The 27,820-nt window shown below is 42.8% G+C and overlaps 1 protein-coding gene across 1 annotated transcript in view; it reads left to right on the top strand.

The window, feature by feature from the left end:
- C8A (complement C8 alpha chain) overlaps positions 1-26,597 on the top strand; it is a 62,945-nt gene extending 36,348 nt beyond the window's left edge. Inside the window, exons 8-11 of the mRNA XM_023186805.2 lie at positions 15,199-15,324; positions 16,483-16,640; positions 20,958-21,180; positions 26,062-26,597. Of these exons, the coding sequence (XP_023042573.1) occupies positions 15,199-15,324; positions 16,483-16,640; positions 20,958-21,180; positions 26,062-26,213 (659 nt within the window). The 3' untranslated portion in view covers positions 26,214-26,597. The remainder of the gene's footprint in view (positions 1-15,198; positions 15,325-16,482; positions 16,641-20,957; positions 21,181-26,061) is intronic.
- The last annotated feature ends 1,223 nt before the right edge of the window (positions 26,598-27,820 follow it).

Here is a 27,820-nt window from a genome sequence, read left to right as displayed (position 1 = left end):
TAGAGGAGCAGGAGTGGACTCAGGAAGAACAGTTAGGGGCATTGCTGATGTCCAGGCAAGGAATAAAGAATGAATGTGAAAGAATATGATAGATTTGGGGTGTATTTTTAAAGTAGAATTTAAGGAATTTATAGATAGACTTGGTGTGGATTGTGAGGTATCAATTACTCCTTTCTCTAAATTGAATTTTTATCATAGACACACGAGTGTGTGTGCGTGTACACATACACACATTGAGGTGAGAAGAACAGGATGTGCTTACCTGAAGGTGTCATCTTCGTGGTAAAGACAGCCCGCAGGCATTTGGAAATATGGTAGGGATTCTGGGGACAAAGAAAGGACTCTAAATATACATACGTATTTAAACGCATATTATAATAATTGCAATTATATATTTGTCTCTTCTACAGACTATGAACTTTGACGTACAAATCCTAGGCCTGTTGTCCTTGGGGTACTTTGTGAATCTAGCACAGGCCTGAGACCACAGTAGTGCACCATGAATACTCATTGAGCTGCATTCCCCTTGCTGCTTCTACTCTTCCAACTCTTACCATCATGTGAATGACCTCCACATTTACATCTAGAGTCCTCTTTCTTCTCCAGAATCCCTACCCATATTTTCGTATGCCTGTGAGTATCTCCACCAGGAAGCTGGCACCTCCAGGCAATAACATTCATTTCCTTCTCACCCCAAACCCTTCAAGCATTTCTTCCTGAATTATTTCTCTATAGAGACACCACCATCCTCCCGGTTTACTTGACATAGAGAGGTGGAAAAATAATTGACTATTTATTGTGTGCTAAGCTCCATACCAAGTCTCCTCACCTAAGACTGACAAAGTTCCTGTGAGGGAAGCATGGTTTTCTCATTTTTACAGATGGAGGAAACAAGGCAAAAAAGTCCTATCACTAGTAAATGAAAAATATATAAAGTGAGTTAAAATCCAGGGTTCTTTCTTTTTCATCTCAGTTGCCTTTATTGGGACTCACAACCTGGGAAAAATTCTGTCTCTCTCCTCTCTCCCTCTACATATCTCATTAGTCACCTCCTCTGTATCCACAATCCATCCCTTTGTCTCCATTCCCGATACCACTGATGACCATGCTATGCCATTTTTTTCTGCAGGTTCCCTCCAGCTATGAGGGAACTCATAGCATGCAGAATGCAGAAATGAGAAATGTATCAGAGGCTAAATGGTTATTTCATAAATGCCTTTGGAACAAAGTTGGTGGTGGTCTGCTCCAGACCCCTTCGTTGGCTTATGTAGATAGGACGTGACACATTTGCTTCAGCTTTTGTGCCCTGGGTCCCTCAAAATGCAATATGAAGTAGAATGCTTCCTACCAGTTAAAGAACCTCAGGGAGTCTGATCGGACACCTCTATCAGGGATGCTGTAATAGAAATCCTGCATAGAATAGAAAGTTAAACTGCCATGATTCTTGGCCTTATTGAAAGGGCTTTGCAAAGACCTCACAGAAAATGACTTATGTTGATGATTTGCTCACAAAAATAGCAGTAGCCATTCTGCCACCGTATCAAAGACAGCAGGCCCCATCAAAGATGGCAGGCAGTGTCGTAGTGGAAAAAATTATTTTCCCTGAGATATCTTTTTTTTTTTAATCTAGGCTCTACCATTCAGAAGCTGTTACGTCACATTTCTGAGTCTCAGTTTTTCCATGACTAAGGTAGAGATTGTCATAACTACTTTAAAAGTCTATTGTGAGAATTAACCAAGATAGTCATGAAAAGCACTGTGATACCTTAAATACTGTCCAAGCAGTACTTACTATTATGGATTATAATGTCAGGTGGAGTCAGTAAGTACTAAAGCCATTTTGATCAAGCTCTGTGAAATTAAGAAACATGCCAGTGACATGGTAGCAAGGAGTCCACTCTTTGAAGTCAGATACATCTGGGTGGGGATATTGGTTCTATCATTTAGTAGCTGTATGATTTTGATTGAGGAACAACACTTAATTTCTCTGAGCCTCAGCTTCTTCAAGATCCAAATAAGAATGATAACAAGGGTTTGTTTGGTTGAGAAGAATTCTATGTACATGTTGCATGATAAGTGTTTAATAGATATTTATTCCCTTTAATGAAGGATATGAATATAGCACAGTGGTTGGAAACCACTCTGCCACTTACTATGTAGTCATGGGCAGATAATTTAATCATCTTAAGTTTCAATTTCCTCACCTGCAAGCTAGAAATACTGTCATCTACCTCATAGAGTGATTGGTTGTGAGGAATAAGTGAACTTATTTTGTACCCACATTCCAATAAGCACTCAATAAATTTCAATTGCTGAAGTAGGTTCTGAGTCAGATTGCCTGATTCAAGTCCTAGCTCTGCCTTTATCATTCATGTGACCCATAGACAAAGTAGTTAACCTCGCTGTGCCTCAGTTTCTTCCTCTAAATGAGTCAATGACAGTACATACTTCATACGGTTGTTGTAAACTTGAAGTGAAACAATCTATGTGAGCATGTGGCTTAATGCCCGACACAGAGTAAGAGTTCAAAAATGTTACCTATTATTGCTGTACGGTGTTGGTGTTATTATTACCACATTTTTATTATTCCCAGATTTACAGTTATCAACTCTGGAATGTTAACTGTTCTCTCATCTGTAAAGTGGGGATAAGAGGAAGATCTGTCTTCCAGGGTTCTGCAATCACTCAGCTCTGAAGCATTGCTCAACCAGGAGGGAAATCATTATCATGATGTCCAGCCTGCAGTGGCTGGTACATTTGCTGTGGACTTGGAGCCTCAGCAATCATGCCTCCTCCTCCACCTTCCCATTTCTTTGATCAAGGTCATTCATTTCTGTCTCCAAAGCTTCATCCAGTGTTGGAGGGACCACTCTTCCCATTTATCAAGGTCACTTTGAATTCTCATCACTATCTTTCAAAGTGTTAACAACTCTGCTCAAATCAGTGCCTGCTTTCCATCATCCCTGACCCTGATTGATGCCAGATAACAGTGACCCTGGGAAAGACCCTTCCAGCAAGAGTGCGGTACGTCCAACCCATTATTGATCATCTTCTTCCAGTCAGGGCTTGTGGACCAGCCAGTCTACCACCTAACACACAACGTCTAAATAGCTACAGGGACAGAATTTAAAACCTCACTAAAGTTAATGCCAATTATAGCTCTATATCCTCTTCCTGCTCCCTCCCTGCCTTCCTGTATTTCATTTATTCCTTTAGCCTTTCCTGTGGCAAACATTTATAAAGTACACATAACATGGGAAACACTGTCGAGATACCAAGATGCTTAATACATGGTCCCTCTCATCAGGGGTCTCATAGAAAGTAAGGGGGTTTCTCTTCGTCAGAATCATCTGATTATGATCAGGGATAATTTACTCTGTGGACAGCCAAATTGGTTACCACCCAAAGTGAACAAGCAATTTATTTTCTTATTCACTATTTGGTTTTAATAAAATGTATTTACATATAATATCTACTGCTTGTAGAGCATAACACATTTACATCTGGCATTCAAATTCATCCTCATGATAACTTTATGAGGAATTATATTATTATTTTCTCCAGTTTTATAGAAAGAAAGTTGAAATCCAAAGAGCTTAAGTAAATGGTTCAGTGTGACTCACTTAGTATCAAACCTAGGTCTTCTGATTTAGATTCTGTATGTCTTCCAAGTACTCATCCCTTTTTCCATACATTCTGTCATTCATTCTGATACTATATGCAAGAGGCTTAGGCTCTAGCAGTGGTAGTAAGACAGCCAAGATTTACTGAGTATTTACTGTGTGGTAGACACTGGGGTAAACACTTTAAATGCACCATCTCATTTAATTCTCAGGAGAGACCTGTGAAGAGGACACTATTGTATAATCTCCAATTCACAAAAGAAGAATTGAGACTCAGTTATTCTCTGTTAAATAGCTTGCCCAAGGCCACATAGCTATTAATTGGTGAAGTCAAACTCAAGAAACTGTAATGTTAAGCAACATGCTATTATGTCTCAAGGAGGTCTTAACCTAGGATTTTTCAAACTGCAGACCATAACCCATTATTAGTAGATTGTAAAAGAAATTTAGTGGGTCATGATCAGCATTTAAAAAATAAAATATAATAGAATGCAAAATATCAGAGTATATCACACAAAGTGTAGTTAAGCATTGAAACTTCTTTTAAGCCAAGCACAGTGGCTACTTCTTGTAATCCTAGCATTTTTGGAGGTCAAGGCTGGAGGATCATTTGAGCCCAAGAGTTTGAGACCAGCCTGGGCAATATAGGGAGACCACATCTCTTTAAAAATTAAACAAACAAACAAAAAACTAGTCAGGCATGGTACATGCACCTGCAGTCCTGGCTACTTAGGAGGCTGAGGTGGGAGGATCACTTGAGCCTGGGAGCTCAAGGTTGCAGTGAGCCAAGATCACACCACCGCACTCCAGCCTGGATGGCAGAGAGGGGCCCTGTCTCAGAAAGAAAAGAAAAGATACTTCTTTTAAATGACTGTGTATAGACGGGATCATGATGTGAAATGTATTTCTTACGTTGAGAGTGGTCAACAAAGTGTTAAAAACACAGTCTTAACTCAGTGTGCTCCACTAACTATAAAAGCATATTTAATTACTTTAAAGGAAAAATCATCAATAGCCCTAAGGGAGGCATTGGAACGTGTATTAATCAGGTTCTCCAGACAAACAGAACTACTAGAATACCTGTATCTCTCTCTATCTTTATGTAACATGTATATATAATATAAAGAGATTGATTACAATGAATTGGTTCATATGATATGGAGTCTGACAAGTCCCAAGATCTGCAGTAGGCAAGCTGGACACCCAGGAGGGCTGCTGGTTTCATTTCAGTCCAAGTCTGAAGGCCCGAGAACCTGGACAGCCAGTGATGTATTTCCAGCCTGAAGGCCAGCAGGCTTGAGACCCTGGAAGAGCTGACATTTCCATTCAAGTCCAAGGGCAGGAAATAAAAGCCAATGTTCCAGGTTAAAGAAAGGAAGAATCTTCTCTTATTCAGAGGAGGGTCAGTCTTTTTGTTCTAGTCAGGCCTTCAATTGATTGCATGAGGCCCATGTGCGTTAGAAACGGCAGTTTACTTTATTAAGTCCAGCACTTTAAATGTTAATCTCACCCAGAAACACCCAGAACAATGTTTGATCAAATACCTGGGCATTCCATAGCCCAGTCAACTTGACGCAGGAAATTAACCATCACAGGAAGATAGACAGGTGGGAAAGCTGGAAGCAACAGTTGTCAATAACAACTGTGGAGCTAGGTCTGGAAAGTCTCATGGAATCAAATGGTTCCAAGAGTTTATCTCATTGGAACTAGAGGAATAAGCATCATTGGGTTCTAATTCTGTGGCAGGTGGCACGCTGAGCCCTCTGATGCACATCATCTCATCCAAGCCTTGTGGCAACCCTTTGAGCTCTATTTTATGGCTGTCCTCATTTTACAGATGAGGACCACCAGGCACTGAAAGGCAAGATGGCATGTCCAAGGTGACGCAGCTGGTCAGAGACAGGGTGAGGTTTGAAACCAGGTTTCTAATTCCAAGTGCAATGTTTCTTGCAGTAAACCTAGGTATTTTCTTTCATTTATTTTCCTTTCTAAGAGCATCAAACTGTTGTGATAGCTTTGAAAGCAAGTCAATTGGGTTTTAAAAATAAGTAAGGGAATATTATTTTCTATATCCATTTCTAAATGTAATGTTGGCTCAGTTTGATCCATTGATGGGGAATTGTAACTGGGAGAATTGTTAATGTTTAAACTGACAAGCATGTGATTGTTCTGAAACTTAAGTACAGACTCAGAGCCAGGAACAAGCAGTGTGCTGGCTGGTGACACCCAAAGAGGTGAACCTCAGAGACTTGCAGGTCAGAAGAAGTGTCTAAGCCAGTGATGTCAAGTGGTCTTAATAGCAAATGCTACCTAGACTGCTGAGTTGAAGATTGAAACACAAGATATGGGCTCAGCCAGAAAGTGCTATGATCAATTAGTGATGTCTGCCAGAGGCTGGGAACTGAGGGCAACAGGGCTCTTGGGCTGTGTATTTACTATACAGTTATTAAAATAAGACAAAGTCAGCCCAGATGTTTAAGCCACGTGCAGAGAGTGATTGGGGTGGGATAGACATTTAATCAAACTCCCTTAAATTACCATCACATTTATGTATCATAGCTGATTGTTTGATTGTAACTCCCTTTCAGGACGATTCTGAGTAGAGCATTTACCCTTGTTGCACAAAGTTGGAAACAGGAAACAATCTTAGTGGAAAACCATACTCATAACCTAATCTCCATTCATCCATTCATCCACTCATTCAGTAAATGCTCACTGAGCACCCATGATTTCTGGGAACACAGGTGTGAAACACACAGATCCCTTCCCTGGAGAAATGTGCAGTCAGTTGGGGGCCAAGAAGAACATAATATGATAAATGTTTAAATAGAAACAAATACAGTAGAAGTACAAAGGAGGGAACAGCAACCTTTTCTGCCCCTCCCACTTGCTAGACCCTAGACCCTAAAGATATTCAAACCTCGTCTTCCAAAATTGCTAGGAGTAGAAGTTTGCCTGGAAGAGAAGGGAGTTGCATGGGAATGGCTGGGGCAGCAAGTAGGTAAGGATGAGTAAAAGGAGATGAATGTCCAGATTCACCCAAAGGCTGGACTTGGTTTTGGAAGGGCTTGCTACTGAGGCCAGGGCATAAATGAGAACAATCTTGGCTGGATTGTGCCAGGAATAGTGATGATAACAGTGGCCAGAGTCAGTGTTGACCTCTCAGAAACCACAGAGAGGATGGCAAGCTGCAGGAATCATGCAAGGGGAACACTGAAAGCAAGAGGGTCTCTGCATTTGGAAAAGAAGGCCAGCATTTCAATGAGCAGGTGCAGACCTCCAGCTCATTGTTCACAATTGGAGTGCACTATACTGAGCAATGTACTGGTCCCTGGACTTACCATACTGTTTCTCCTTGATTTGCGTATGCTGTTTCTTCTAGCTGGAATTTTGCACCTCTCCCTCTGCCCTCCCTTATTCACTTGGTTTATGCTTATTCGTCCTCAGTTCTCTGCTTAGCTCAAATAGGACTCTTCCAGCCAGTCTTTCTGTCTCCCCAGGTCTGGGTTGGGAGCCTGTTTTAGGTGCTTCAGTGTACTCAGGACTTAGCTCTGAGTGTCACACTATTGCAGCTGCTTGTGTCCAGCGTGCATCCTGTTAATGTTGCATCCCAGAGTCTTGCCCATTGACTGAGCCTGACCCACAGCAGAGACTCAGCATCTTTCTAGCTGGGGTGGTTCCAAATCCAAGCCCATGTATGCTGTGCAGCCTCCAGAGCTTTCCTAACACTCTGCAGAGTTGGGGGTGGTGTCCTAAAAGTTCTGAGCTGAATTGGACAGTGAGGAGGGTGAGGTGGGCAGGAACCTTATTGTGAAAGGTCTTATGTTTGTGGCTAAGGACTCTGGGACAGCCCAGCACGTCTTTTAATTAATTAATTTATTTATTTTTGTGCCTGCTAACTAACCAATCACCCGAACAGACAGTCACTGGATTCTAACAAGCTCCAGGCTTTATCCCCAGTTGCCATGACAACCAGGCTTCATGGTGATGGATGGTATTGATTGACTGACAGACTCCTAGTTTCTTGGCTCTGTCCCTACCCCCCTTAAGTCATCTGCACACACATAGAACTGAGACTCTCAGCACCATCTTTCTGATTTTTTCTTGATTTTGAATTTCCACCTCTAATATCACTGAAAACAGCTTATTACTTAAAGGAGAAAAGCTGAGATGGTGTCAACCTTCTTCCCAGAGCCATCCTTAGCTCTCTTTCCCATAGGCAGTATAATATGGCATACAGAACAGGGCTTTAGACACAGGCCTTGGTTCAATCCCAATTCTGTTATTTACTTAGTATATAACCTGGGCAAGTGACAAACTATCTAAGTTAAGTTTAAACTATTTCAACTTACTCCTTTCTAAAATGAGACTGATTATCCTATTGTGGCATGATGTGTGAACACTGAGTGAGCTAACCCATGAAATATCTCCACCCAGCACATAATGGTGCTTATGAAGTCACCAGGTGCCCTTGTCCTCCCCACTTGCTCCTGGCCTAACCACTTATACTGCAGAAATGCCCATTAAGAAAACCTCATTTTACAAACTCCTCAGCCCCCCTCTTTTTCTAACTTTGCAGATTCCAAATCAGGAGCCAAAAGCCTCAGTGTAGGCTGCAACATTTCTGGCAACAGTAGTAATGGCAACACTTAACTGCAATTGCTAGCTCTGAACCAGGCACTGTCCTGAGCACATTACATGGCATGGATTAACTCATTCGACACTCACAACAACCCTAGGAGGTAGACAGTATTAAAATCCCCATCTTACAGATGGGAAAACTGAGGCAAGAGAGGTTAAACAACTTTGCCCACATGGTCATTGGGCAGGGATGGAATTCCAGCTCAGGCAGTCTCTGTTTCAGAATCTGGCCTTCAGCTATGCTGTCTCTTGTGATGGCTGAAATCATGTAGAAGAATCAGAGCCTCTGAAGAGCCCTTATCAAGTAGGACGAAGACATGGGACTGCAGTCTCAACATTGCCTCCTTCTTCTGCCTAGTTTCCTTTCTCTGAGCTTCTTTGCAGAATGAGGTAGTCAGGGAACGAGGGGTTTGGAAGGCTCCTTTCAGGACTACCATTGGCTGCTCACCACGCCTGATGAATGTTCCTCTGCAGAATAACAGTAGCATGATGAAATGGAGCATCTATTGTGTTTGAGTATGGCATATCTTGCTTCAAGACCTGATTCTTGGGCCTGTTAGTCTTGAGTGACTTTGGCAAGTTACCTAACAATAAAAGTTAGTATTTGTTGAACACCTAATTGCGCCAGACACTTTTTAGGAATTCACTTAGAGAAACTATTATCATTCCCATTTTAAAGATTGGGAGTATGAGGCAGAAAGTCATTAAATGAGTTACTCAAGTCACTAACAGAGAAAGTGAATGGTAGAACTCTGACCCCAGAGGTTACACTCTTAACCACCACAACTCCTGCTTTTTCCAATCCTAGTGAGCCTGTAAGATGGGTAAATCTCCCTTGTCCCAGAATACTGTTGAGAGTTTTCAGTGAGATAATGCTGCTGAGCATGCTTTATAAAATATAGCATGAGATATTAATCTAGCATGAGATATTACAAAGCTGTGATTTGCATCTTCAATTAAAGAAAGATCTGTGACTCCTAAAACGTTTTAGAGGCATTGTCTATGTAGGCTAAAGTCAGCCAATCCCCAAGCACTCCTGGGGGGGTTGGCACATGCCAGGTTCTGTGTAGAGATTTGCAAACCTCAGAGATGACTTAGAAGCTTATAGTCTTATAGGAAGAACAGACCAAGAAATTGACAATTACTAGAGTGAGCTAAATACTATGCTGGAGAGAAGCACAGGGATACACTGAGGGCTTAGATATAGGGCCCTTGGGGATTAAAAAAAGGCTGTCTGGAGCTGAGTGGGAGAAGCTCAGTGAAAGAGATAAAGGGATTTTCTAGCACCTGCAAAGGCACCGAGGTACTCATTTTATTCTCAGGTGTTTGGGAAGAAGTGTGAGTTTTAATGAATAAACAGAAACACAAAGGGGACAGGTAAGTTAGCTGACACCTCCCAACTAGCCCAGCCACAGACTCCAATCATCTTTCCAATGTGATGATAGAAAATAGACTATTAGATTCTCTTTCCCCTTCTGAGGCTGTCTTTGGGGGCAACCGATATAGCAAAGCAATGTAGCAGATAAATCATAGCAACATGAATGGTATTTGTTTTTTGCAAAGAGGTAAATAATGCACTACTCCTGCTGTTTTCCACCTAATGCTTTTAATCTGAGGAATGACAGACTTGCCGTGTTCTGGCACCTTGGAAATCAAGCTGCCTGGTTCTGCCTGAGAGCTGTACACATGCAGCAGCTCCATGGAGGTGTGAGGGCAGCTCTCCCACCTGCACCACAGTCAAGACCATGAGGGAACCAAGTAGAAGACATGGTGGCCAGACACATATCCTTTGGGCTCCTAGCCTGGCAAGTAGCCACAGAAACAGCTCACCTTGAGACCAGACTAGACTGAGAAGCAACCCAGCCTCCCACTACCTCTGTACTTCCTTAGGGATCTCACCTGATTTGCATCTCTCTCTTTCCCGCTCTGGAGTTCAAGTCACATTGGCTTTTCTGAGTAGAATCTTGCTGCTGAGGAAACAAACCCTCTGCAGGATCTCCCTCATCTCCCATTATACTTCTAGCTTTGTCTGGCTAATCCCTACTTGTTCTACTGGTCTCTGGCTCCTTCTTCTGACCCCCACAGACACCTTCCCTGACCCTGCTGCCCTGTATCAGAGTCCTCCCCCCACACTACAATAATTGTGTGTTTCCTTGTCCATTTCCCCACACTTGACTCTCAACTCACAGAGGTCAAGCACTCTCCTGAGTCCTCCTTATTTCTCAGCTAGCTCTAACACAGTAAAACGTCATTAGGTACTTATCAAAGTTGTCTCAAATGTTCTTAAAGTGTTCCTCTGTGTTCTTAAAGTCTCAGGATCATGACATTAGAGGTCACCTTAAAAGATCACTGGTCTTTTCTACCCTTCAAACCCTACTGTACACTCACAGGCAAACAGCCAGCCTCAGCTTTGTCTCCTACAATGGTGAGAGCTCACTGCCTGCTGGAACACCTCATCTCTGCTTGACTTCTGACTGTGATAATGATCGACCTTATGCTAAGCCTAAACTTGCCTTCCTGTAGCTTCTGGCCTTTGGGTCCTAGTTCTTGCCCTTGCAACCACACAAATAAACCTAATTCTTCTTCCTCAAGACAACTCTCTGGAGAGTTTAATCCAGTTCTACTGGTCTCTCTTAAAGAGAAATCTCTTTTCCTTTCTTCAGGTAAACATCCTTAGTCACCTCTAATATTTTCAAAAGGATGTGGCTCTGAACATCTTCACCCTCATGCTTATTCTTCTCTGATAATTCCCTATTTTTAAATTTTATTATGGTAAAAATACTTATCATGAAATCTGCCCTCTTAGCCAATTTTAACAGTACAATACAGTGTTGTTAACTATAGGGACATGTCGCTCTCATATCTTATCTTGTATAATTGAGATTATATAAGATAGTTGTATTAGTAATTCTACCTTTCCTCTTGCCCTCAGCCTCTGGAAACCACCTTGATACCCTTTGATTCTATGTATCTGACTATTGTTGTATCTAATATAAGTGGAATCAGGCAGTCTTTATCCTTCTGTGACTGGCTTATTTCACATAGCAGTATGTCCTCAAGGTTCAGTCATATTGTCACATATGGCAGGGTTTCCTTCTTTTTAAAGGCTGGATAATGTTCAATGAAGAAAATCATATTTTCTTATTTCATTTTTTTAAAGTGTTTTTGCACACAGCTCTGAGTTTCTCTAACCTATGGAGAGGAGAGTGAGATTATTTTCTCCTTCGTTTTACTAATTATAATTTGTACCCTGGTTTCATTACCCTACTGAGCAGGGAGTAATCTAAAACTCTAAGGCCTTTTCTTTTGTTCTCCTGCTAAGCTGTGTCTATTTGCTACTGTGCTTATTCATTTGGTGTTTTGTCTGTAGGGTAGGATGTTAAAGTTTTCCCAATTCAGTCTCATTCTGCTATGCTTGGTGATATGGTTTGACCGTGTCCCTATCCAAATCTCATCTTGTATTGCAGTTCCCATAATCCCCACGTGTCATGGGAGGAACCTGGCGGGAGATAATTTAATCATGGGGGTGGTTACTCTCTTGTGGTTCTCATGATAATGGATGGCTTCCCATGAGTTCTGGTGTTTTTATAAGGGGTTTTCCCCCTTTTCTTGGCACTCTTCTTGGTGCCATGTGAAGAAGGACATATTTGCTTCCCCTTCTGCCACGATTGTGAGTTTCCTGAGGCTTCCCCAGTCATGCTGCAATGTGAGTCAATTAAACTTCTTTCTTTTATAAAATCACCCAGTCTTGGGTATGTCTTTATTAGCAGCATGAGAACAGACTAATACACTTGGTCAATGTATCCACCCAGCCTTTTGAGGGCTTTTTGGAGCCTGTTTCTTTAACTGAATTATCCTTAGCTTCTTGTAGTTCTTATTCTGAGTAGATATGATGGAACTGGCTACTAAGTCCATATCCAAGGCATTGACAAAGGCATCAACTGAGATGGGATGCCAGAGTCCTGTGGCAAGCCACCAGAGATACTCTGTAGGACCACCGTACTCAACATCTGATCCAAGATCCAATGAAGAGGAAACATCTGGGATACTTGTCCAAAAAACACATTCCTGATTTCATAGAAATATACGATTAGAATTGATAGAGGTTGGGCCTAGTTACCTATATTTTTCAAAAGCACTCCAGATGATCTCAGTGTATAGCCTGGGTTGGGACTGATCAACTCCAGAGCTCACTGAGTTCAAAAGCCCCAAACAAACTGCATTTGATCTGGTCCAAAATTAAGCCTAAGGAGTGCAGCCTGATGGGATGGGATGGAGCAATGGCAGAGGATTGCCTGGTTCCATGAATATAGTCAGTCTATCCACATTACACACCTATCTGGGCAAGTTCTCTACAATGGCTCCAGACCTTTCTCTGTTCCTTTCACCTCAGACCCCCACCCCCAACTCTCTCTGTTTGTCTCTCTGGTTCTGAGTCCTGGCTTCCAACGCCAGTTTCAACTCCTGGATTTTGGTACCAGGTTTGACTTCCTCTGCCCCGACCCCAACTTGTTAGTGTCATTTTCCCACAGGCTCTCTGTAGACAGCTCTGATTTTGGCATCTCTTACAGCCTCTGAGAGACTCTTTTCTAGCCCTGGCATATTGAAACAAAAAACTCTCGGGATATAGATTGGTCTTCATTTAAGACATGGCCCCTAACCTGCGGACTTCTCAAGGGCAGGAGCTTAGCTTTGCAGATTTACATCATATTCACATTAGTTATATTCTCAAGGTGTCTACATTGCCCAATATGCGATATGCTGGAGATGGTACACAGTAGGTGCTTACTACATTTTCCTCTCAGATGGCAGAATTCTTTTTTCTAAGGCAATAACTGAGATTAGTGAAAGTACTGCAGGCTTCTAAACATGACAGACTTGAGCGTGAATCTCAGCTTCACCATTTCTTAACTGTATGGCCTTAGGCAATATAATTAACCTTCATGAACCTCAGGCATCTCAACTATAAATGAAAAGTATGAGCTAAGTGTCTCAGAGTGCTTGGGCTCCCAGGTTCTATGATTCTTTGTAAGTCACAGACTCCCCTTGCTGGCTGGGACCCACTTTGGGGTCCTTAGACTGCAAATCTCTGCAGTCAAGTCGTGCTTTTCAAGTCAGGCTGGAATTTTCTTCTCCCAGCAGCACGTGGCAGGCTGTCGCTAGATCTTTTATGAGTATAATCACACCACAGGCATCCTCCAGCCCCCATTAATCAGCCCGTCCTGTCTCTTTAATTCAGCAGCACTCCACCATCCACCTAAATAATCACTCTGGCTTCTACCCGTGAATTCTTTTCATCCACTTTTGTTTATCACCGTTGAAGCATTTTTTAATCAAAACAATTAAATATGCTAAATCTTCCCCCAATTAGTAATGCATTAAAAATTAAAAGTGTTTGAATGGAAATGGCAGAAGAAGCCCTTTGCTCAGTGTTGAGTGCCGGTGCTCAGAGCATCACTTTCAACAAGCACTTTCAGCTCAGGAGTGACTCAGAAACTGATATCCAAAGAGTCACAAAGGGCTGCAGCTGAAAGGGGTCTTGGAGATGACAACCTCTTCTTTCCATAAATGGGAAACGGAGGCCCACTGGGATCATGGGCCTTTCCTAGGATCATACAGGGTGTTAGTGACTGGAATTTGAATTTAGGACTTACGACTTCTAAGTTTCCTTCCATCAGAAACCCTTACCAAAGGACTCAGGGCATTCATTTATTTACTCTTTTTTAAAAAATTCATCAATCATTTATTCTGAAAGTACTTACTGAACACGGCACACACCACATTGCTATGCTAGCAAGACAATGGTGAATTAGATGCAAGTCCTTGACCTCATAGAGTTTGCTGTTTAATGGGGACAAGGCACATAAACTTTGATGCTCAATACTCCCTTGAAAATAGTGAATCTAATCTTTAGCTCAATTGAATGACAGGTCTAAATTATTTTTCCTTTATGGTTGATAGAATAACAGTATGACTGGAAATAGTTACTTTGTATAGTTGTAGTTTAAAGGAGTGATGTCTCAAAATACAAACTCCTTTAGCTACCGAAAAGGTTGGACTCTGTAGCATGGTCAATATCCCTCCAGTCTATTTATCTAGTTTTATCTTGCCAGGCAGACCTAGGATTGGAAACCCAGCTCTATCTATTTACATAGCAATGTGGCCTTACTGCTTTAAGAATTATTTTCCTCATCTGCAAAAGTCAGTTCCTCTGTGGGTCCTCAGATGTAGACAAATACAGATAACGGCTAATGTGGGCCTGACAGTCTTTATGGGGTCTGAAGGGCAGGTAAACTTTCCATGGTGATCCATTCATCTTCTAGCAAGACTTTGGTCTCTCTGGGGTGCAAAGAGGACCTGGACAAAAAGAATTGTGATGAAGATGATCACTCAGTCACAGAGAACATTGGTAGCTCTGAAAAAAGAGGGAATTATTCAGATCTAAAAATTGTTCATGGAGTAAATGACATTTGAATGGAAGCTTTTGGAGAGATGATGGGTGGAAGAGTAGTCTTTGGAAAGATGATGGAAATGGAGGAGGAGAGGCATTTATAGTAGGGCCAAATATGTTCAGAAGTTCAGAGTAATGGTGCCCATCATGGCCCGGGTGCTGAGGTAGGCATGGGGGCAAATGCAGATGGATGAGATAGAATTATTGCCTCAAGGTGGCTCAATAAAGAATGGTCAAAAGAAAGAGTGCTAGCATTTTTTACCAACTAGTATGTGCAACACATATCGCTTCTCATTTCAAGAATTATTTTGGTTGGAACCATGCAGAAGAGAAAACTGAAACTGGATTAAAGAACCAGGCTTTCAACTCAGGCCTTTTGGACTCCAAACATGAAGCTAGCTTTTACTACTGTGACATAGTTGTACCGTGTCAAGTTTCTTTTAATAACTCAGCATTTTGTGTTTCTCTGTGTCCCTGTTGCAGGTATTACCAGCAGAGATATCATGACATGTTTTGGAGGCTCCTTGGGCATTCAATATGAAGGTGGAATAAATGTTGATGGAGGTTTATCAGGAGACCATTGTAAAAAATTTGGAGATGGCAAAACTGGCAAGTGTTTAGCAATAGATCTCCCAAAAAGAGAAGCCAGGCTTTCCTTTGGACACACACTGGGACTTGGAAGCTATGTTTTTTTCCCAGTTGATTTCATTTTATTCAATGATCAGACTGCATAGATGCTAAATACCCCAAACCAATGACCCGCAGTGGCTCTATTTTGAATCTACCATGGGTTTGAAATCACCTTTGAAGTACTTACCTTTATATGGGACACCCTCCTAGATTTCAAGTGTTAGACAAAGATCCAAGTAAGAACTAGAATGAAAGGCATCTGGAAAATGGGCTGTTTAAATGAAGGCCCATCATATTACAGTTCAGAGGAAGGAAATAAGGCTGTTGAGAGAGAATATGGTTACCAAGTCCAAGCACAAAGAATAATTATTAGAGAGGGATTGTACAGGAATATTTTATGGCATTTCCTGAACAAGTCAGTTTGGGTGTTCATGTATTCATTTACTCATCCGTTCATCAAACAGGTATTGAGATTTTCTTCCCCAAGTGGGAGCCACAGAGGATACAGGGATGAGGAAGAAGTTTATAATGTAGTAGGTAGAATAGATATTAAACAGATTCAAGCTATTCCCATTGTGTTAGGTTACCTGTAACTCCAGGCCTTAAGTCAAAATGTTTCCTCTCTCTTTCTATCCTCTCTTCATTTACTTGGCAAATACTCACTTACCTTTGTAGACAACTCACCTTTCTTCCTGACTGCCTCCCACACCTCCTACTGTGTAGCTGACTAGTTTCTTTCGCTGTGCCCCCATTGAGTCCTATAGTAACATCTATAGCACCTATAATATTTGATTGAACCTATTTCGCATATAGCAGGTACTGAGTAAATATTTGACATATGAATGAATTAGCGAATGAATGAATAAATGAATGACCACCCATTTCCTATCCCCCTTATCCTCCATGTGGGTCAGGCTTTCCTCACAGTGTTTCTCCACTCCAGAGGATGGGACTATTTTTTGAGTCTTGGTCCTTCCCTTCTGCCTTGTCCTGCTAGCTAACCAAGAAGAGTAGAAGAATGGTAAACATCTAAAGAAAACATGTAGCCTTTCTTCCAAATCTCATTAGTGGGATTTGTCAACCAGTCCTTGGGCTTTTTGGGAAATGAGCTAATGCAGTTTATCCTCTTGACGGCAGAAAGGGCCAGGAAGGCCATGGCTGTGGAAGACATCATTTCTCGGGTACGAGGTGGCAGTTCTGGCAGGAGTGGTGGCTTGGCACAGAACAGGAGCACCATTACATACCGTTCCTGGGGGAGGTCATTAAAGTATAATCCTGTTGTTATCGATTTTGAGGTAAGTCTTTTCGCAGCTGAAGAAACTCTACGTCCATGAGGAATGAAAGTGAAGCAGACCAGATCATTTCATATTTCTTATTATGAGCCCATCAAAGAACAAGATTAAATGTAACGGCACACTGAACTAGTGGCCTTGCTTGTGCCTGACTCCAGGGAGTGCATGACTTCAGACCCGGCCACGGGAGAGCAGGGATCAGAAACTGACGATCTGGTCAGTGCCCAGTTTTACACTGCTCATCCCAGAATTTCCTCAGCATGAGTTCACATTAGGCAAATCGTGATTTTTATTTATACATAAAAGACTTTAAAAATCACATGGGCTACATTAGGGGGTGGCAAACTTTTTCTGTAAAATGTCAGAGAGTAAATATTTTAGGCTTTGTGGGACACATGCAATCTATGATACACAAATTAGTAGTAGTAGTTCTTCTTCTTTCTCTTCTTCATCAAATCTCTTAAAAAAGATAAAGGTCATTCTTAGCTCAAAGGCCATACAAAAATAAGCTGTGGATTAGACTTGGACCCAGGCTGCAATTTGCTACCATGCTCCAAAGTTATCTCATCTCTCCATTACAGGAACCTCTGGCATAGATACTATTCCCTACCATTAAAAAGTTTAGGAAACAGGCTCTGAAAAATCAAGTGAAAATGTTTGAGGTTATAGAGCTCAGAAGTGGCAATGCTTGGATTTCAGACCTTTGGACTTCATACCCAATTCTCACTTCTCTCTGTCCTAGCACCTCCCTTAAAGAAGTGTCTCTCAACTACTAGGGGCAGTTTTGCTCCACAGAGGAAATTTAGAAATGTCTGGAGATGTTTTTGATATTTTTGTCACCACCCACAGTGGGGCAAAGGAGGTGTTACTGGCATCCAGGAGGCAGAGGCCTGGGATGCTGCTAAACGTCCTTCCATGCACAGAACAGACCCCACAGCAAAGACGTATCTGGCCTCAAGTGTCAATAATGCCAAAGTTGAGAAACTCTGCCTTAAATGCTTAACTTCACAAAGTATGGAAAACTCTATTCTAACCACAAAGGAAGTAATTGTTCTAGCAGTTGCCAAACTACTTCTGTCAATATGCGGTGTAGTCCGTTCAAAATAAGACTGCATTTTAGACTTTGAAGCAAAAGATCATCATTTTCTCATCCATTTTCTCCCTACCCTTTTCTATTTTTCTATGTATATTTAAAATCCCAGATATGGATATAGTCCTCCTCTTAAAACATACACCTGTAGTTACCTATAGTTAAACCTTGAAGTCTATTCTAACACCCTGGTTTCTGTGAAGAAAGAGGTCAGATGGATTAACCTTGATTTCATTTCTTCTTCAATAAGTAAGAAACCATTTTCACGCAACTGTAATTCACATAGAGTTTGAAAATTGATATCATCAAGCTATTAGTGATTTGAGCAAAAACTGTAAAATTGATATCAGGAGTAATATATAAACTTTCACAGGCAAGAGGGGAACTTGGTGTTTGCCTTGAGATAAACTTCCCTGGGAAGACTGAGGGTCATCATTTGGAGAAGACCACTACAGTCTTTTGGAAAAAAGAGCCCAGGCTTTGGCAGGGTTGGTTGGGAGGGAGGGGAAAGACATAATTTAGGTCAGAGCTCAGCTGCCTTCTCAACGTGTGACCTTTGACAAGTTACTTCCCTCAGTGAGCCTCAGTTTCCTGCTCTATCACATAGAGATATGTCACAAGACTCAGGAGATCAGAAGTTACTTAGTAAATGTCAGTTGAAGAAACAGGTTAAACACAATATCTCAAAGTTGGCAAATGATAGAGTCCAACTCGAGTCATGTTTGACTGACACTAACATCCTCAGTCTCTTCACAACTCATGTTGCCCCCTGAGAAGTTCGGACTCGATGCATTAAGCCTCGGGCAGGCTTTACAGCAGGGAAGTAACACAGCTAGCACTGTGCTTTAAAAAGAGAATGCTCACAGGAAAACACAGGATGATTTGAAGAAGAGAGAGATTACAGACAAGGGGCCCAGGTAAGGGTTATTTGTAGCCGGATGTTCAGAGTGGAAACAGCATCTTATTCACTTGCATATCCCCCAGAGTTCAGTAGTGCTTATTTATAGCACGTACTTAAAGTTCATGAATGTAGGAGTCTTGTTATGTTACGTTTGTGTTATGTTATTTTGCTATGTTGTGTTGTGTGATATATTACTATGTGTTATTTTGTGTTGCTATATTGTATCATTTGACCTCTGAGTCTTTTTTCTCATCTGCAAAACGGGAACAAGATCATTGCCAATACATTTTCAAGCTCTAACATCCTAAGACCCCTTTTCTCCACCTTTCTCCCCTCCTTTAACTCCACCAGTCCACCCTATGGAGTGGTTTCTCTCTTCCTGTGGTTCCTGGGAGGAAGAGATCTGAGGTAGGGAACTGGGTGCTGAGCCCCACTGGAAAGTCAAAGAGACCTCTGCGTGCTTAATGGTCCTGGCCTTCCCTGGAACTAAGAGTCATCTTTGACCAGGCCAAAAGGGCAGCCTATTCTACGCTGACTTCCTAACAATGGGACTGAATTCCCTGAACTTCCAGTAAGTGGTTTTTTCCCCTTGACTGGGGGCCCTACCAGTCCTGATATTACCTGCCTACTGACCTCAACCACAGCCCCTGACCACAGGCCAAAGTCTGTTTGCCACAGGTCTTTCTGTACACACTTCCAGGAACTCAGTCAAAGCTATTGCCAGTGCCCTTAGTTGATTTCTGTTTCCAGGGAAGTGAGACTACTGGAATGTGGCTCAGTCCTACTGCTGACTTGCTCTGTGACCTTGGCAAATCACTTCCCCTTGGGGGGCCTCAGGTTCCTCTCCTTAAAATGAGAGATCTGGAGAAGTTCCTTCCTTTTATGAGTGTATTAAAATGTGTAACATTATAAGCATGCTACAGATAACCATATGTACATGCAATTTGAAAAACACAGAGTTTGGGGTTTTGTTTGTTTGTTTGTTTGTTTTTTGTTTGTTTACTATTATCACATTCAACTAACAAAAATGGTGCTTTATTTTTTTGTCATTCGTCCCTTATACAGTAGTATCTCACATTCAGTACTTCTTTAGATCCTCATAAGAAATCTGGAAATTAAGTATTATTCCCATTTTCTAGATAATGAAGATTAGACTTAGACAGGGACAGTTAGGCCACATAACTGGAAAGTGAGCCACATTTACTTAGCTTTTACCATGTGACAGGCCTTTCCCCTATATCATCTCCCTTTATCCTCACAATAATCCTGGAAGGTGCGATGACTGTTCTCCCTTTACAGATGATGAAAGAGGCTCTGTATGTCATGTGCCAAAGATTACACAATTGGAAGCAGGGTAGCTGGGGTTTGAAGTCAGGTTTTCTGGCTCCAGATTCATTGCTCCTTGTGCTTCATCTACTGCTTCTCAGTTGAGGCAATTATTTTCCCCAAGGAATATTTGGCAATGTCAGGAGGCAGTTTTGGTTTTCACAACTGGAAGGGGGCTGCTGGCAGGTAGGGGGTAGAGAACAGGGACTCTGCTAAACAGCCTACAATGCATAGGACAGCCCACTCCTGCCAATAAAGAATTATCCAACTTGATACGCAATAGTGCCAAGATTGAGAAACCCTGAACTATGGTCATGCCTGGAATGGGTTGCATCAGTTGTAAATAACCCCTACCCAGCCACATGTAGCTGCCAGAGTTACACCATTAGGGGAATTGCTCAGCAATGACAACAACACTACCTGTCAAGGATTTTATTAATTCCTTCATTGAAGGCTGACAATCAAAACACACTTTTCCTGCTTCCTAAACATTGTAGATGGGGCAGATGAGTTGGCACAAATAACTTCTAAGCTCACTTGGGATTGGGAGTGCACAGGTTTCAGAGTTAAGTGGGTGATTCTCGTGAGGAATGTACACATTGCTCCAAAATTATTGTGACGATTAAGGGAGATGATATAGGGGAAAGACCTGTCACGTGGTAAAAGCTAAGTAAATGTGTCTCACGTCCTAGCTGTGTGGCCTTGGACTTTTAACTGTCCCTCTCTAAACCTGATCTTCATTATTATTTCTTAATAATTGTGTGTTTCTGAGCCAGTCACTTAAACACTTTGAGCCTCCCTTTCTTCTGCTGGGAGCTGAGGAGTTTGTTTAGTGCCTATGTCACAGAGTGGCTGTGAGGATCCAAGGTGGTGGGATAAGTTGAGTGTCTGTGTCTGTGCCTGGCATGTATCAGGCCTTCCAGAAGCTTGATGTTCGCTTCTTGGGCTCTGGGAAAGTAGACAGAGCCCAGGGAGGGGCGCTGTGTTCTTTCTGTGCCCACAGATGCAGCCTATTCATGAGGTGCTGCGGCACACAAGCCTGGGGCCTCTGGAGGCCAAGCGCCAGAACCTGCGCCACGCCTTGGACCAGTATCTGATGGAATTCAACGCCTGCCGATGTGGGCCCTGCTTCAACAATGGGGTGCCCATCCTCGAGGGCACCAGCTGCAGGTGCCAGTGCCGCCTGGGTCGCCTGGGCCCTGCCTGTGAGCAAATACAGACAGAAGGTAAGGTCTGTGCATCCCCACCCAGTTCCAGCCTGGCCCAGCTCAAAGGGGCCAGTGCAGAAAGGACTTTTGGGGTTCCCAGGCCCTCCTTTCTGAGCCCTCCTAGCCACTATCCAGGAGCCACCCTTGAGAGTTCTATTAATCATCCATCACACTTAATAGTTCTTGTGCTTTGACCTTGCCATCAAGACTTTTCTCAGATGAGAACTGTTTTTCACCAAGATGTTTATGGATACCAGGATTCATTTATGGAGGAATAAACTAGTTAGGTGACTTACAACAACAGAAGTATATTGTTTCAGACTTCTGAAAGCTAGAAGTCCAAAGTCAGGTGTGTTGGCTAGGTTGGTTCCTGCCAGAGACTGAGGGAGTGTGTGGTCCATGCCCCTCTCCTACCTTTTGGTGGTTGTCAGCAATCCTTGGCATTTCTGGGCTTGTAGATGCATCACTCCAGTCTCTGCCTCTGTCTTCATGTGGCATTCTTCCCTCTATAACTCTGTTTCTCTTCTTATAAGAACCACCAGTCATTGGGTTGGAGCCCACCCTAATCCAGCATGACCTCATTTTAATGTGATTTCATCTGCAAAGATCCTATTTCCAAATAATATCATGTTCACAGGTAACAAGGGTTTGCCTTCAACGTATCTTTTGGGGAAGCACAATTCAACTCACTAAAAGAGATAGGTAGTTGTCATTTCAGTGTAAGTAGTTATGACTAAAAACAAGGTTTGGGCAAGGAAAGTTTAAAAGCAGATAGCTGCGATATGAACCAACTTGTACCAGGGAAGAAAGTCATCAAACAAGCATTAAAAGTCCATCACTTAAAAATGAAGAAGTCTGAGGACGTGGATGTGCATCCCAGACACTTTACTAAGTCACTGTGAGACACTGATTATTCACGTCTTTCTGGGGCTTAGCTTTCTCATCTATGTTCCCTTTTAGCCCCAAGAGTCTCTATGCATGTTCCAGTTCCTAAGCTCCCAATTTTTCAGGCATATGAAACTGTTTATATGAAAATGATGGCAAAATGTATCAGCTACCCAATCAATGTATACATTAACCTAAATTGGCTATTGCAATGAAGAAAACACAAAGGGAAAAACAAAGAAGTCTGGATGGGCAAACCCAAGGTATTACAATTGACTCCAGAAAACAAACAGTTGAAGCACAGGGTGGAGGGGGCTGAAGCCATGTGGCCCAATGGCCATGTGAAAGAAACAGGCCAACCATTAGTCCCAGTTTAGTTAGTGAGAGCCTGATACAGATGGCCCCATAGTGAAAGATGGGTTAACAGAAGTCAAGAGTCCAGGATAAGATTCTTCTCTGGCATACCAAGATCTTTGTTCTTGGTGTCACATTTCACCAGATACTGGCAAAGCAAAGCAGGCAACCCAGGGAAGTGGGAAGGCTCAAACCTATGTACTAAGAAGATCTGGAAAGATTGGGAACTTTTGGCATGAAGAAGAAAGACTCAGGAAGGACAAGTCTCATACAAACCACCATATGGGAGGACATGTTTTTTATGGCCACTGAGATTAGGTTGTAGGACTAAAGGAGAGAAGCTATAGCAAAGGGATTAGGGCTTAATGAGGGAGGACTTTCTTCTGCATGTACTGTGGCAGGAGTGAGGGAAGGGGATAGATGACCACTTTTCAGGGAATTGTAATGAACGAGATTCATTCTTCCAAGGGATGATTGGGCAAGACAGCCTCAAGGTCCTTCCTACCCCCAGAATCTCTGAGTCTCTGACCCAAACAAGGGATAGCAACATGGTGAGCAGTCGGTAGTTTGAAGCTTAAAATCTTTAAATGCAAAATTGAATTTAAAGATTTTAAGCTTCAAACTACAAATACCAACTTCTTTAGGATACAAGGGGATCTTTATGCAGTAGACCTGGTTTTAAAATGAGATGATGGTGAGTTATTATTTCCTCTTTGGGAGAGTAGTTCTAAGTAGGAGGCAGGATAGCATAGCTCAGGTATCAAACAGATCTTTCGTTTTTTGTTTTTGTTTTTGTTTTGAGATGGAGTCTCACTGTCACCCAGGCTGGAGTGCAATGGTGTGATCTCGGCTCACTGCAACCTCCACCCTCCAGGTTCAAGCAATTCTCCCACGTCAGCCAGCACTCCCCCACCCCCACCCTGAGTAGCTGGGACTACAGGCATGCGCCACCATGCCTGGCTAATTTTTGTATTTTTACTAGAGATGGAGTTTTGCCATGTTGGCCAGGCTGGTCTCGAACTCCTGGCCTCAAGTGATCTGCCCAACTCAGCCTCCCAAGGTGCTGGGATTATAGGCGTAAGCCACCACATTCAGCCCAGATCTTTAATTGCTAAGCTGCCAATTTCCATCTGTGCATACCCTCTAAAATGAGATTATACTGGAACCTTCTCAAAGATTGTGTTGAGGATTAAACTAGTTAACACTCGTGGTAGGCTCTATTATAATAAGAAAAAGATGAGACAGCTTCATGTGGGATGTTTCATTGGTAGAGAATTGTTCTGGGTTGTTACTTCTTCAAATTCCTCCTTTGGTGGCAAAAGGGAATAGAATCTGAGCTGCCTGTGTCCTGTGGGAGATAAGCCAAGAGGGTGAGTGAAAGCCAAAGACCTTAAGAAGGAGCCTGCAGGGAATACAAACCAAGGAGACCAACTCCCAGGGCCAGTTCCATCTTCCATGGAACTGCAGATTCCAGTTTCCTTGTGAGAACTGGAAAAAAGGCACTGCCTGGTAGGTGGGTGAATTGGGAGAGAAAAAGAAAACCACTCTGGATTGATACAGCACAGCTCAAGGGTCCAGGGCTTTCCTGACTTCCCAAGCAGGGTATGGACTGGGTTGCAGCCGCCATTTTCCCATTGGCCAGGCAGCATTCCCAAGGGGACCAAAGATCAATAAACAGAAAAAATAACTAAGCCTTATTAGTAATAGCCATTATAGCAGCATGTATATGAACTCATTTATTTTCCCAACAACCTTATGACATAAATGCTATTATGAGTCCCAATTTACAGATGAGGAAACCAGGGCAGAAGGAAGGTTGGATAATTTGCTCAAGGTCACCTAGCTGGGGAATGAAAGAGCCAGGATTTGGACCCGGGACCCAATCTCTTAACCATTACACCCTACTGAGGCACATCCTAAGAGTGAGGAAATTTGGGGAATGAGAGTAGAGGATCTGAGACAACTTCAGTAAGTATCATCTTGGGGAGTGGAAAGTGGGGTATATACCAGTTCCTGGTTATCAACCTGGCCTGGCTTAAAGGAACAGATGTGAGCCTTGCCAGAGTAATTTAATTATAGCACCTCAAGGGCCCTCAGAACCGGTGACTTGCTAGGATCCCTGTCCACACAGCATAGAGACAAGGAGAAGAGGGAGTGTGGACTACCCAGACGTGCCTCTCCATGGTCCAGTGTCAGGCTCAGTGGCAGGCAGGCTGAGACACCTGCACACATGGTGGGCATCAGAGAAGGTGTGGGCATTACGTAATGATCTGCAGGAAGGGATGAGACAGAGGGCTGCTCCCAAGGTCCCATTCCTCCTGCATTCAGTTGCAGGCAGTGCACTTAGTTCATTGCAGGCAGCTCATGGCGCTCCATCAACCTGGTTCCAAGCAAGGTGTGGACATCAGGTGGCCTTGGGGCTATCATACTGAACTTTCAGCCTGATGGAGACTGGGCTGGCAAGGAAGTCTGAGGCAGGGCAGTCAAATTCCATGGAAGCCCATTACAGTCCCTGGGAATTTTCCCAGCAAACCTTTGCCTATGGAGACCGAGGCACAGAGGTGGGAGAAAGAGACAGAGAGCCTTGCTGTGGCTGCCCCATCAGGGAGTATAATTACAGAGCTGGAAGGAACTTGGAGATAATCCAATCCAATGATATTCACACTGTGATCTGAGGAGCCTTGGGGTCTCAGAGCTGCCCCAGTGGAGGAGGGCGAGCCTGACAGACATCCAGCTTCAAATAGAGCAGCTCTACTTTCATCTGACTTCGAGGTTGGGGTCCATGTAAGATTTCATTTAGGAAAAATGAAATTGTGATGAAAAAAATAATGATTGAAAAACACCCATTGGATTAGTCCATCCTTCTCATATGATAGCGTCCAAAACTCAGGCTGAGCCCCAGGCTAGGCAATTCTCTGAGCTAGATTTCCAGATAGTCCATGGTCAGTGCATGTGTTCAGATGCTCTGTGCAGAGAGCCAGTCACCCTCTGTGCCTCTGTTGCCAGAGTCTGAGGGGGTTTGATTTGCAGATCCTCATACAAAAGCTTAGCAATCCTCTCCAGGGAGGTGCCCGGCCAAACCTTTTCTCTGACTCCCCAGCGGGGCGGTGCTCCCCGTTCTCCACACCCTCCAGTGACTCTGTGTCATTCTTCCAACAGAGCACACCTTCTGCCTCCCTCCGCTATCCATCTTCCATGGAATGGCGGATTCCAATTTCATGAGATGGGCTCCCAGTGGCCTCTTCTCACTCCATCCAGAGTTTCAAATTAAGTGCACGGCAGTGAGCACAGAGGTCTTGGTTTGCTACCTGAAGGCATTTCCCCAAGGAGGGATTGCAGACAACTTTCAGGCAACAGGATAGCCCTCCCTCCTCGGTAGCAGCTCTGCAACCCCCTGGACAGTGCCCCCAGGGACAATTAAAAGCCTGTCTGCCATGGTCTCCACAGTGAAACTGCCCTTGCTACATTCGGACTAGCAAAGAAGCAAAGACCCTATGTGCCTTATCTGTAGGTACCTCCAACAAGCCGCAGTCAACCAAAGGAGGGGAGGCCAGTCCGTCTCCCAAGGGTCCCACCCACCCCTCCCTGTTCGTCACCAGACAGGCACTTCCTTCTTAACCATATGCTAACCTCCTCCTCCCTGGGAAACTTCCTCCGCAGGAGCCAAAGCAGATGGGAGCTGGAGTTGCTGGAGCTCCTGGTCTGTGTGCAGAACAGGCACCCAGGAAAGGAGAAGAGAGTGTGACAATCCTGCGCCTCAGAATGGAGGGGCCTTGTGTCCAGGGCGGAAAGTACAAACGCAGGCTTGCTGAGGGCCTCTGAGCACAGGCTGGACCAGATGCTGTGGATCACCCCTTCACTGACTATTGGATAAAGACTTCTTTCAACTGAGAGACAATGCAAATCAGCACACTTTTTTCTTTGTTCTGCCAGCTTCCAGGCCTAAGACCAGGTTTTGCTATCTACAGCCAACTATTCTATTACTTACAAAACTCAATAGTTTTATTCAGCAACTGGATGTTGACTGTTAACTAAATGCTCTGTCCTGCTCACAGCACCTTGGATCATCAAAAAAATAAAGTAAAATAGAAAACTGAGAAAACTCAATCCATGACCAGGGAGAACTTACAGGATGTTAGAGACAAAGCAAGCAGACGCCTGAAACAATCAACGTCCAATTAAACAAAGTAGGATGAGAATTCTCTTAGTTCTTTGATAACAATATTTGTTCTTTCATGGAAACATTATTAATTGGTAGGGTAAGCAGACACTCTGAAATAATGAGAAAAATATTAAAAATTGACTTGAGTTATTTCAATTTTCCTTCATTTGAACTCATTTATTAATTCAATTAATCTCTCTAGTTCCCTTAAGTTCTTACCACAAATGTGACATTTCTTCTAATTATTTTCTCATGGAACACTTCTTTTCCTTCATTGCAATTTTCATAACTAGTAATTATATTATCTTAGTCTCTTTGGGCTGCTATAACAAAAAGCCATAAACTAGGTGGCTTATAAACAACAGAAATTTATTTCTCACAGTTCTGGAGGCTGGGAAGTCCAAGATCAAGGCAGATTCAGTGTCTGGTGAGGGCCCACTTCTTAGTTTTTACAGGACTGTCTTACTGCTGTGTCCTTACATGGCAGAAGGGGCTAGGCAGTCTCTTAGGTCCCTTCTTTAAGGGCACTAATCCCATTCATGAGGGCTCCATTCTCATGACCTAGTCACTTTCTGAATTTCCTGCCTCCTCATGCCATCACTTTGGGGTTAGGATTTCAACATTTGACTTTTGAAGGGACCATGTTCAGATCATAGCATATATATTTAACCCCACATCTCCTGTGACTATTTAAGATCTATCTCTTCCTAAGAGATAATAATCTTGAGGGCAGAAGTCAAGTTTGTTTTGTTTAGCACTGTAGCCCCTGAGGTCAGGCTTGTGCCTTAAATGTAGCAGGGACTTAGTAAGTAGCTGTGATTAAATAAGTGAATGAATTGAAGAGTCAGTTCATAGATGAGGAGCACATTGGTCAGCCTCCCAGAGTGGAGAGTGGATTTGAAGAGGCCAACTAGTGAAAATCAATTCACCTTCTCTGACCCATCTCTAGGGGAGGCCAATCACACCAGCCAGCCTCAGAATCCCACAGCACTCCAGTCATGCCTCAAATAGAGAATATTTTAGGTAGCACTGATTTTTCTGTTTATCTGTCAGTTTCCTGTATTAGATTGTGAGCTCCTTGAAGGCCAAATCTACAATCCTAGTGCATAGTAGGTACTCAAGAAATGTCTGATGACTAACATATATATTGATGCTTCAAGTCATTCCAGAGTCCTCAATCTTGTTGAAGTAAGAATAAGAATTTTATGTATACGAAACAACTAGAGGAGGCTTTAGGGAAATTAATTGTTGAGTTAA

Source organism: Piliocolobus tephrosceles, chromosome 1 (genome assembly GCF_002776525.5).
Source record: "Piliocolobus tephrosceles isolate RC106 chromosome 1, ASM277652v3, whole genome shotgun sequence".
In the NCBI taxonomy this organism is placed as follows: domain Eukaryota; kingdom Metazoa; phylum Chordata; class Mammalia; order Primates; family Cercopithecidae; genus Piliocolobus; species Piliocolobus tephrosceles.
This window is presented reverse-complemented; position numbering and strand designations above follow the sequence as displayed.